At 38.9% G+C, this 12071-nt stretch overlaps 1 protein-coding gene across 3 annotated transcripts in view; it reads left to right on the top strand.

Moving 5' to 3' along the window:
- Positions 1-11763, top strand: part of TMEM241 (transmembrane protein 241) — a 55120-nt gene extending 43357 nt beyond the window's left edge. For all 3 annotated transcript variants that reach the window (XM_066546424.1, XM_066546433.1, XM_066546415.1), the window contains 2 exons: positions 7606-7670; positions 11074-11763. In XM_066546424.1, the coding sequence (XP_066402521.1) occupies positions 7606-7670; positions 11074-11134 (126 nt within the window). In that variant the 3' untranslated portion in view covers positions 11135-11763. The remainder of the gene's footprint in view (positions 1-7605; positions 7671-11073) is intronic.
- Positions 11764-12071: the final 308 nt, after the last annotated feature.

The raw sequence follows: 12071 nt of genomic DNA, 5'->3' as shown, positions 1-12071 counted from the left end.
TCCTTCAGAAGAGTGGAGCAGAGCATTGCTCCTCCTATGAGCAATGTGCACCTAAGTATGCTGTAATGTACAAACTCCTTTCATTGTCTGCTGATTTCATTGGCTGACAGTCTCCAGTTAAGTCTGTCAGGGGATGAAATCCCTCAGGGCACGTCTACACTTTGGTCAGGCGGAGGGTAACACAGCAGATGTGCTCGAGTTAGTGTTAAACTAATGGGCAGAACTGAGAGTGAAGCCTGTTTTGCTTTCCCCTTTCCTCCCATCTATTTCACTTTAAATTGTTTCTTTCCCTTGTTTGGGCTCCTCAGCTTTTCAGGCAGGATCACGGCATTGCTGTTTCTTTCGGGAAGAGCCATTATTTTATTGGTTAAAGCCTCATTACCTTTCCTTGGAAAAAGTTGTATGGCTGATTGGAACCCTTCCTTGTCAGTGGATTTACTAGCAGTGCTCCTTCAGGGGCTGCACTATCATCTGAAGCCCTTATGTTAAGCAGCAAATTTTGTCTTGCTTTTTGATTGATAACAACAGACCCTCAGAACAATGTTGAAAGGTCTCAGACTTTGTTTCATTATATTGATTAAATAACTAAATTAATATCTAGGGAGAGGAGACTTTAAAGGAGAGTTGGTCAGAGGAATTTTGCCTGAATTTGCTGTATCTTTTTTAACCAGAGATTGACCTTGGTATTGTAAAACTGATTTGTGAAGAGCTTTTGAGCTTCTAGTGATTTCATGGAAAGTTTTGTCATTGCAATAGGCAATATAATTGAAAGCTTCCAGTGAAGTTTTTTTCCTGTGGTAGATCATCTCCAAAGCTAACCTAAAATTAAATAGCAAATGCTATTAATGCTTTGGTCTGTTTCTGCATGCAGGATTCATTCAGATGCTCAATATCCTGCTCACAGGATATCTCCTGTACACAGTATCTGCTGCTGCTAATGGTGCCTTATTTTGTTTGATCACCATAGGAAAAAAATGGGTTTTTTTCTACACACTTTGTTTGTACTTTTTTTCCCTGCCCAAATGCCAGCAATCCAGTCAGACTTGACATTAGTTCAAGTGACATCCTCTCTTTCTTGTGAGGGAGGTCATGTACCGTATTTGTCATGTTTAGCAGGGATTTTTGCTACCAACTCATGTCAGATTTCCAGTGACAGTAGCAGCCTTGCACAATCAGTGAGCTTACAGGTGACCATTGGTGCCTCTCCTTAAACATTGCTGACTTTCTGCAGCTTGAAACCTCCCAGTCAGCACCTGCTCTATAAAAATCTTTCAAGTCTGGGTTATTTTAAAAAGACTTGGCAGTACATGCTGGACCACATCAGTTGGGGTTTGGACAGCAGAGATCCCAGTCCCTCAGTGTTCTTCCATGTATTTGGCTGTGCCAGTAAATGCCTTCATCTGTTCAACTGGTTCTGTAGCTGCTGGACATGTGTGAATGAAAGTATTCTTGCTAAGGTGCAGAGAATTTACCCATCTGGCAATGTTTGATTGTCTTAAATTTGGATGAAAGAAAGTAGAGGAGAGCTAGATGGAAATGGCTTGTAGACCACCTGAGATGGAAAATGTAAGCAAACAAAGAGAAATGGTATTAAAAGCTTAGAAAATTCATGTGAATTAATGAATACAGAGGATGGCATTAAAATATTAGTTGTTCTTTTTTTCTGTTCTGAAGATTTTGGGCGGTTTTTGACATATTTCCATTCCCAGCATGGAAACATTTTGTATGCTCACGTAACATATGCTTTCTCTTCAGTAAACATATGTACAAAGGAGATATAACTCTGAAATCTGGGAAATAATTTCAGTGGCTCTCCCTCAAGAAAAAAATTATGTGTTGTTATTGATGTTTTCCTGCTGTAATTTTTATCTTTTTTGTAGTACTGGATTATCTTGATGTAGCTGTTTTCAGTGGCCCTAACAATGATCCATTTCCCTGGCGATTTTTGATGATTATCTTAGCAGCTGGTTAAACCATGCAGAAGAGGGACAGAACAAATATTATGTCTATAAAAAGCTTGATATTACTTTAATTCCGACAGTAGAATGAAAACAAATGTTATGTACATCAGAATCTTTTTCCTGATGTTTTGAGAAGATGACCCAATGGTAAATAGAATGATTTATTTTGAACAGTGAGCGAACTTGATGAGCTGTTTCAAAACACTCTCTTTGGAAAAAATACGCGTCTTTGTAAGGACAGAGGTTTTGGCAGTTTGGGGAAATGAAGTTACAAGGATTGACTCTGTGTACACAAACTAAAGAAAACTTTTTTAAAGTATTCTGTGTTCACTTCACAGTGAGAACTATGACATTTAACTTCTTAGCAGTTTAAAAGTTTCAGAGAAAACATAGTTTTATATGGAATGTACAAGTAGAGTGCTAATATTAACAAATCATGGTCATGTCAGGACTAAATCCCCACCATATCTTTCCATTCCAGATAGAAAGATTAGATCAGAATCTAAATTTTGAAAATGTCCTCATCTGTGTTCTTGGCTATATAAACAATACCTTCCTGAACAACTCAGAAATGCTAAATATTCAAAATCTACAGCCAGCTTCTGCAGCCTGAAAATCTTTCTCTGAAATGATTGTAAAGTCAGGGCTGAAGGGGATCCACAATAGCTTGGTCAAGAATGACACTTTTATCTGGCAATGATGTCTGGTTTGAACCAATCGAAACCAGACACTCCAGAGTCTGTGGTATAACCACAGCTGGTCAGAGGAGAACTCAAGGCAGCAAAGAATGCAGAGTTCCACATTCCTTTATCTCCCAGGATCCAAATTTGTGCATTGCCAAGGACCAGGGACACTTAGGGTGCCATCTCCTGTCTTCAAGCCACATATCAGACTTATCAGAGTTTTCTGATGTTATATGTTCAAGAAAAACATCTGAGGGAAGCTGGCTCAATAATTATCTTACTTGTTCTTAATGTCTACAGCAAGAAATTCTCCAATCTTTATTTTTTATTTTGTTATCTGTAAACTAAATTAATCTCTTATTCCAAAATAAATTCCATTTCCTCTCATATTTTCTTAAAACAACTCTTTGAGACAAATTTTACTTTCTCTTTGGAAATTTTTTCTTATCTGACCGAAGTGATAGGGTGAAAGGAGGAAGTCATTCACATCATGAGTTGTGCAGTGATCTGTCTGTCAAAGTTCCTTGGGAACCCTTTAAAGCTAGTGTCAGTTGTGCCTCTGCCTCCCTCCACTCAGGAATCACTAAAGCAGATTTAGAAAACGTGGGTGCATTGGAGCATATTTATTCCTATGCCTATTATGCCTACTATTTTCCTGTGCAGAAGTGATTTTATGTGCTGAATTTATCCCTACTGTGCAACCAGTTCTTCCACACATTGGGATATTTCTGCTTCATGGATCTTAGTCTGTTACCCACCATTTCAATGATGCCATTGTTTTTCTAGTTGCCACTAATTCAGCCTGGTAAGGGGCAAACTCTAGAGCTCTGGAATTGAATTAATTTCTTTGGATCCTGAGGTTGAGTGCTGTGTTGTCCTTGATAGGAGCCTGTTAAATGTAAATGGCAATGTAAGCAATGTGCGGAATGTTTTATGGCACCTGAGCCCTTCTCTGTTTCCCAGAATAATGGGAACACCTGAAGTTTTCACCTTTTATATGGGGACCTGAATTTGGGGATCTCCTGTAACCAGTAAGTTTGAAACCTCTAACTGGCTGCGTTGCTCTGTTTTTTCTCCTGGTTTCTGTTCCAGGAGAAACAGGATCTGATCCCTTGTACTAGAGTATTTATGTGAAGAATATTGGAGTATTTATGTGTTTTGTTCCCTGACTATTTAGGCCCAATCTCTTGTGTGGAAGGGATCAACCCACTCTCCTCAGACCTAATCCCAGAGAAGTATCCATTACAAGGATACACTTATTTCCTGCAATGTTGATACATATTGTAAAGAACTAGAACTGGTTTTGGTTGAGGTACAAAGCACAACTTGAAATGCCAAGGTTTTTGGTTAAATTTAAAATGATTTGTGAATAACTCAGTTATTCTCTGAGTTATTATATCAAACTCAGATTTGAACTACAGAAATAGCTGGAACCAAGACAAATAGGTGTTAATAAAGTGTTCCTTTAAAATGGGTATTATTTTTGCAGTACAATGGAATGACAGAATAAACTTAGACTGATTTATTTTAAGTAACAATCTTGAGGGGAGGTTGTTTTGTTTTGATTTGATTTTTCATGCAAGTAAGGGTTTGAAATGATTTCTTAGGAAAAATTTCAGCTCAGATGGAAATGTTTTGTTAAATTATGCTACGCTTGAATTTTTTTCCTAATCATCAAAAGCTGTGTCAGAATTTTGTAAGAAAATTTCCGGGTATGAATGTTTTTAAAGTAGCTTTCGTAATACTGACTGGTCACAGTTCCTTTAAAAGTAGGCAGAGTCCATGGAGCTATTCCTGTTTCCAAAATAGTTGGCGTTCAACCATCCAGTCTGTACAATATGATAGAATTAGTGACTGTATGTCAAAATCTTGGGGAGTTTTGTTCAAAATAGGTATATTATAGCTAATTAAAATTTTCCTTTCCACCTTTTAGTTTCACAGATTCAGCATCAAAATATATTTGGAAATCATTAACTTTAGTTTGCCCTTTAACTTGCTTTCTTTTGTCTTGAAAGCTCATTCCTTTTACTAAAGCATCTAAATGCCTAGGAGGACAACTGTGACCTTTAAAGTGAAGAAAGAAAGATTACTGCACTTAGCTTGTTGTGAATTTATTTTGTTGGTTTTTCTTTTTTTTTTTTTAAAGGCCATTCAGAACATCAGTGTAGGTGGGGTTTTTTTCAAACTAAATGTGCTCTTAAAACACTTCAGATAATACTGAAATGTACTTAAAGGAAAATTACCTTCTCTACTATGTCCCTAGGATTTAGATTCTTCCTCTGGAACAAATGACATTGTTAGCTTCTCTGAAAACTTGTTTTTCACTTTTAAATGTATTCTTCTTTTAGATAAATCATCAAAGGTAGGCATTTTAGCAACGTCTTTTCCTTTTGGTTTGTTTGTGATTTGTTTTTTCTTTCCTTACACACACTTACTTCATGCGCTCTTCCAACCCACATTTTGTTTGTCTTTGGCACTGAGACACTCTTACATAATTTCTCAAAAATACAACAGTGTTCAGCTCTAGTAGTCCAAAAGGCTACAGCCTGCATTTTTGCAGAGGTTTGGGATGATCACAGTAGAATGGTGTATTGTTTCTGATAGGGCCTGTTTTCGGAGGTTTCTTGAATGCCTGTTTCTCTGCCCTTGGCCTCTTCTCAAGTTTCTAATAAACAGGGCTCAACAAGGGAGTGGGTGACACAACTTTAGCTTGTGCCACTTCTCAAACACAGCACTTCAGTTTCTTTGAGGAGATGAGCTTTAGGAAAAGAACGCTCTGTGCGTACCACAGCTGCCATCCTTTGTTAGTTTCTGTTTACATGGTCAGTAATTGGTATTGTATATTTTTATGTAATAAGTTAGCATTAACCTAAAATAAGCTCAGTACAGTTAATTCCACAAGCATTCACACCAGAGTAAATGAGAAATGGTTCCTTGTAGGTCAGTGCATCTACTGCACTCTTTGTAAGGGGAGAACCCAGCCCACTAGAACAAGATGCAAACTTATTTTAGAACACTGGTTTTGAGCTAATGTATATTCAGCCTTGCAGCTGGATTTTAGATAAAGTGCATGAAAGATTCAGCTCCTGAATAGTTAACTTCTACTGTTTGGAGTAGGTATCAGCTCTCTCTGGTTGCACATAACTGTGAGACAGACCATTGAATGTGCACATTTGCAATATGATCTTGAGTTTTGAAGCATAACTCTCTGTGACTTGTCCTTGTCCTCTGTCAGTCTCTTTTGAGTATGCATGTTAAGCTGTATGTTTGCTTACATGTATAGATACAAGGCTATAGGAGTAGATACATTATCTTTGATTTTCCCTAGCAGTAGGAGCTCACTTTTTCTGTTGGCTTGGTGCTATACAGCATTGCCTGTGCTGTACACTTCTGTGGCTGGAAGTGTGAAAATACTGAAGTCAGATGAAGTTTGTATCAGGAGGTGTGTCTGTGGTTGTATTGGTACCAGCAATTTGGTTGCTGAGCAGGGATGGAGTGGCCCTGCAGTCATGTGTTATCCTGTCTGGATCAAGTCCATTTCCTGCCTAATTTCCTCTGACAGGGGCCTGGGCTACAGGCACATGGAGAACAGTCAAGGTGTGAGTTATGGTAATATCTAGGAAGCAAAAAGCCACCAGCACACCTGAATGTCCCTAAAGTAGAAAACATCCCCAAAGAGGCCAGAGGAGGCATGCCTTGTGTAGTCCCTACTGAACACCTTTGCTCCTGTGGCACTGCATGGTCCCTCTGCTGCATTTAGATTGTTGTCCCCTCTCCACCTAACTCATACAATGGGACTCCAGAGAGAGGACACACAACATTCTCTTCTTCACCTGCCACTCCTGCCTGTGATCCTGCCCTGATTACACTCCAGGCAGATTCAGACCCTGCCTTTTAAAATGTGACCATAACAATTGTAGCAGGTATTGACTAACAGACTGTTAGTCCAGGCTCTGGTGCACAGAATCTACTCTAAAATGGCATTTGCTTCCCTACTTTCCCTACTGCACATGTAGTAATGCTTTAACAAGTATTAGATTACAGAATGAAGTTTCTGCTGTCTCCCCTGGGAGTCAACTAGGAAAACAATGATTAGGAAATCTTAGCTGATAATTGTTTAAATGTTTTGTTTCTTAATTTCATTTTTTTTCCTTGGGCAATTTTTTATTAACCTAAATAGTTCCTTTCATTCCTCAGCGCTTGTGTTTCTCAAGTTTTTGTAAACCACTACCAAGTCTTCCTTTCCCACAGGCATTGCTTATCCTAACTGTTGACTGAAAATCAATCCCCCCATCTAATGACTCTGTCACTGTTCTTTGAACTCTTTCCATTTTACATTATCCATCTGGCAGCAAAACATCCAAAACTGCACGCAGGCTGCAGATGTGGTGGCTCCGTAGCTGCTGAGGCAGGGATCTGTTACAAACCATTGTACGTCAGGATTTAGCTGTTTCTGGGATCAGGACTTGGAAAGCAGAGTTATTTGTCTCTAATTTCTCTGCCCAGAACACCTGGGGCTAACGAGAGACTTGTAACATAAACCTACTGAAGTTGTGTTGTTTTTCTTAACTCTGTACCCTGTTAATTTTTGTTTTGTTTTTATACACATTTAAACACATTTCAAACTCTCATTCTCAGAAATATAAGGCTTTCCAAACCTGGGATCTGACTGCTCTCCCTAGTCTGCTGTCAACAAGTAAAAGCCAGCAGGCTCCTAGGCCAGCCAGCTGGGATATGTGACAAGGGATCCCCTGCTCTGGTTCCCTGCCCTGCCTCTGCTCTGTCCTGGATTCTGTCGGAGTCAAAATTGCATTGTGATGTGTGACTATCATACTGTCTTCAACTGAAAGATGAAGATATGACTGCACACATGGAAATTGAATTTCAGCAAAAGTATTTTAGTTTTCATTTGTGATATCACAAGTTCACAAAGTGTTTTTTCCTTCTTTTCAATTTAACAGGTTATCACTGCTAGCTTATCACCATTCTTCTTTGTCATGACTGCCAATGTATTAACAATTTCTTGGTAAGTGCCTACATGAGCTTTTTGTTTAACAGTAAAGATGAATTTTCACACAGCGCTTCATGTGGAAATATTTTTAAATGTCAAGTTCTATTGCTGTCAGTATTATTTTGCATGTAAGGAGAACCAGGTGTGCAATGATGGATGCAGTACAGTAATAGAAAAGTGTTTTTTCTACCTCTGTGGGAGAACATGGACATTTTAGACATTAAGCCTCACCACAATTCACTCAGCACATTTTACAGTGAGGCAAATGGATCCAATAGGCAAATAAATGACCCATTCAAAGTCATGCTGCAATTTAGTGGTGGAACTGGAAGTAAAACACAGGAGTCAAGGTTTGCTGACAGTATCTTTTTAACCAAGAGGGTGCATTCAAGTTTCCCTAACACACTGTGCACTGGGAATGCATAAAATTAAACTGGAGAAAAATAATGATAATAAACTTTTTCCAGAGCTGTATCTGGATTTTGTAAAGTGTGGCCACACAGTATAAATCACCTAACCTGACTTTTTGGGGTAGTAATATAAAGGATTGGGGCGCAAACTCCTTTGGTCCAAGGCAGTGTTTTTTATCAGTGTTTGTGTAGCACACAGTGAAAGGGAATCACAGAGCATGGCTGGTGCTCCTAAATGCTTCTGCCGTGCAAATAACTTCTCGATATGGGGTTAGGCATGTGTCTCTGAGGACAGATTTGTTAATGGAAATAAAAATCTACTTACTTTTGAAAAGCTCTAAGCTTCTTTCTTTCTACTTGATTCATGATTCATTTGGTTTGATTGCTATCCTAAAGATTCAGCTCTGCACTGAATGGAATTAGCATATCCTTTCTTCAGGTGTGATAAGAGCCTTATAGAAAGGAGAATCTCCAGTTCAGACTGGCCCCATTTACTTATGTGTTGATATGGATTCCTATCTGTATTTTAGGCACATGTAGTCTCAAATGCTAAAGTAAGTAGTGCTTTTTTTTAGCTCTAGGAAATACATGCTGCCTGTGCATGTCAGAGACTTAACCAATGTCAAAGCAACTACAAAACACTCCTAGTCCAGGCCATTAAATTGCTGTTCTTCACCATGTTTTGCATGTGTTTGTGCAGGTCTGTCACGTGTGTGCTAGAAGCAGGCTTTGGTTATATATCTGTATTTCACTGACATGTGCACTAAAAATTAATGTGTACCTTTATTAATGTGCACCTTTGTTAATGTGAGCACACAGACCCATGTAGCTGCACACATGCCACCTGCCCTATATGGACTGAAACTTCTATAAATGATGAACACATCTGTATGTTTACAAGAAAATTTGCTTTAGCCCTTGGGCCACTGTTACATTTTGATTGTCATAATTAAAAAAGAAAACAATTTCGTTTATTTATTTATTTTTTAAATTTTAATTCTGTTAGTGCTTGTGCATTGGCAGTGCCTTGACTTAGCAGCAAAGGTCTGGAAATAGTTTATTGGATGATAGCAGCTGCAAAGTACTCATGAGAGCATTAATCACTGAGGATTTTAGTGCTGCTCCAGTGTGGTCATGGACAATATCATATGTTAATTTTTGAGCTATGGGCAAGTGCAGTTATCTGTCACTCCACTATAAACAGAAGCTGGAGGATTTGCCACATGGGAAAATGAAGGTAAAATCAAGGGCTGGCATTTAGCCATGATTTTTGCTCTGCTTCATCTTAAAGATATAACAATGGTTTCCATTTGCCTAGTTATTTGGACTGCATGGGCACATGGATCCCAAGATTTCAAGTCCTTCAGAAAGGGATTCTTCTTCTCTGATGTAAGAATATGATATTAAAGAACAGCTCTGGTACAGGTATCTTTTTACAGAACAAGGCTGGGCAGTTTATTATCTTTTGTACATAATTGCCAGTCTCATTTTTGAAATGGTATGTCAGAGACAGATTTTTTTTTTAATCTCTGTTAAAAAATTTAGAAAACAACACAACTAGAGAAACAGGAAAAAAAATTCTAAGGTCTTCTGTATGTAATGTTTTGGAATTTTTTCCTTTAGGATTAAGGGTCGATTATCCAACCATAGATTCCAAAGGAGTTAATGCATAAGGCGTGTTTATAACCGGAGCTGAAATAAGACATGGGGGTTAACCCTCTCCAGAAAAGAAACCACTCAGATGTTGTTACCAACTGCAGGTGGCCAGACTCAGTGGTTTAGACCCTTTTTGAAAAGCTTGCAGCCCTTGCAGCTCCTTCTTGGTAATTCCACACCAAAGCTATTGTGTCTTCCCAGTGGACCTTCACAGACTTTCTGTAGCACCTACTTTCCAGGCTGTTTACTGTGGAATTGTAAGATATTGTGCTGTTGTTATACAATATTTTTTTCCTCTCAGGAACAAGGGCAATTATGTGGTTTTTAAAACAGCTCACCAAAGCTAAGATTTAAGTGAATGTAATGCTATTAGACCAAAGAGCCTTCAGCTTTACATGCTTTTTTTTTTTCCAAGGAAAAAAAAAAGTACCCTTAGAAATGAACTTAACAGAAGTTTGTTTTGTTTATAAAGTTCAGCAAGGAGCTTTTCTGTTTCATAAGCTAATTAAGCCATGGAGCTAAGATGAAAGGTCAGTACACTTAGCTTTTCACTGTTCTAAAAGGAGAGAAGAGTCGGCATCTTACCATATTCCTGTCAGCTGTGAGAGATAACAGAGGAGACTTGGGGATTATTAACTATTGCATGCATTGAGTGGGTTCATAGCATATTTAAGGAAAGATTTTTGTAAAACCTTTCATCCTGACTTGGAGCCCTGCTCCTAGGCTGACTCTTGGGGAGCAGCCTTAATGCCATGGCTGTGCTGTGAGCAGCACAGGAAAGAAGGGCTTGGGCACAGGTACCTTTTAGGCTGGGGCAGCTCCCTTCACCTCACCAAGAGAGGCAAACACAGGAATTTCTACCGACCTCACTGTGCCAATGGGATCACCCCAGCACAAAAAGGTTTTCCCAGATTTCACCTTGTCCACAAAACCTAGGCTTTACATCTCCTCCTGATGTTGTGAAGTGGCAAGTTTTCAGGACAGAACACAAACAGAAATTGCAAGAGGGAATCAATAGGCTAATAAGGTTCAAACTCTTTTGCCTTCCTTTTCTATTCTTGCTAGTGTAGGGGTGTGCAGCTATTGTTGTAACTAGGGGCAACCTTCTCCATTTAGATTGCTGTCTATGCATTTTTACTGAACAGCACCAGCCCAAAAACACAGGAAAGGTAATTTCTGATGAGATCATTTAAATAAGATATTTTCGTTCCAGCATTTTCTTAGCAAGACAAATGAAAAAATCACCTGGGTTACTGTCTCTAGGTTGGAATGTGTTTAGATAAAATAATACCTTTTTGTATCAAGTAGAAGGACTTGCATGATGCTAAATTTGTGATATACTTTGTTTACAGCCTTGTGGTCGGTGGAGTTGGAGAAGCATTGCTTGTTTACACTGAAAGGACAGGCACATAAAGAGGAACCAGATCTCACCAGCTGGAACCAAACTGACTTGCAGCCTAGAGACGCTATCATGAAAAAAGTGGCAAGAGGAATGAAGAAGTGCAACCAAACATGAGGAAAGGGATGTTTTTTGGGGTTTTTTTGTTTTTTTTTAATTAAGAAAAGAACCTATGCTATTAATAGTGCTGGTAAGGGAGCAGCATAGTTGGCAGAGATGATAAGGAGCCTTTGCCTCAAAGCACAAGACCAACTATATCAGATTGATGTGGTAAAGAAAAAACTGCACTGTATCATGCTGATGGCTCTGTGTGAGCATCACTCAGTAGCAGCTTCTTGCACAGGGAGCTAAACTCAGGAAAAGCAGCATTCCCCACTGGATGCCCCCAGTGGCTTTTTTTTTTTATTTGAAGCTGACAGCAGGTCATACCAAACAATGTATAAATTCAGGATCTGGAAGGATGGATTTTGCCTCCAACTGTTCTGTAAGCAGCAAGCTGCCACACACAGGTCTCTAGTCATGTTGTCTGAACTGGCACAGGGACTGAGGCCAAAGGGCTTGTGGACTTAATCCCCTTCTGGAACTGTGGCAGTTTGACAGCCTTTCAGAAAGGGAAAATCAGCAATAAATCTCAATATCTGTAGTGATTGCTCTCTGTGAATTTTTTTCTCTCCCATTCGCTGAGATTTCTCTTGAACTCTGCCAATTTTTGTCAGCTGGAGGGGGTGGAGGGACACGTACTGTTCCCAGCAGTGGTTTGTCTCTTAAATTATTGCAAGAGGAAACAAAGAACATGAACCTTGAATGAATGTCATAAAGAGTGTAAGGAAATTAATCTCAAGTGTTCTTAAAGTAATTTCACTTCTGGTTGCTTAATGGCTGTTAGAAATTAGTCTTGATATATTAGAGCCTGCAATCTATGTGAAAGTAATATTAAATGATGAGTTTATA

The sequence above is a fragment of the Molothrus aeneus genome, chromosome 1 (genome assembly GCF_037042795.1).
Source record: "Molothrus aeneus isolate 106 chromosome 1, BPBGC_Maene_1.0, whole genome shotgun sequence".
Classification (NCBI taxonomy): Eukaryota; Metazoa; Chordata; class Aves; order Passeriformes; family Icteridae; genus Molothrus; species Molothrus aeneus.
Note: the sequence above shows the minus strand (reverse complement) of the source record. Positions and strands in the feature narration are given on the sequence as shown.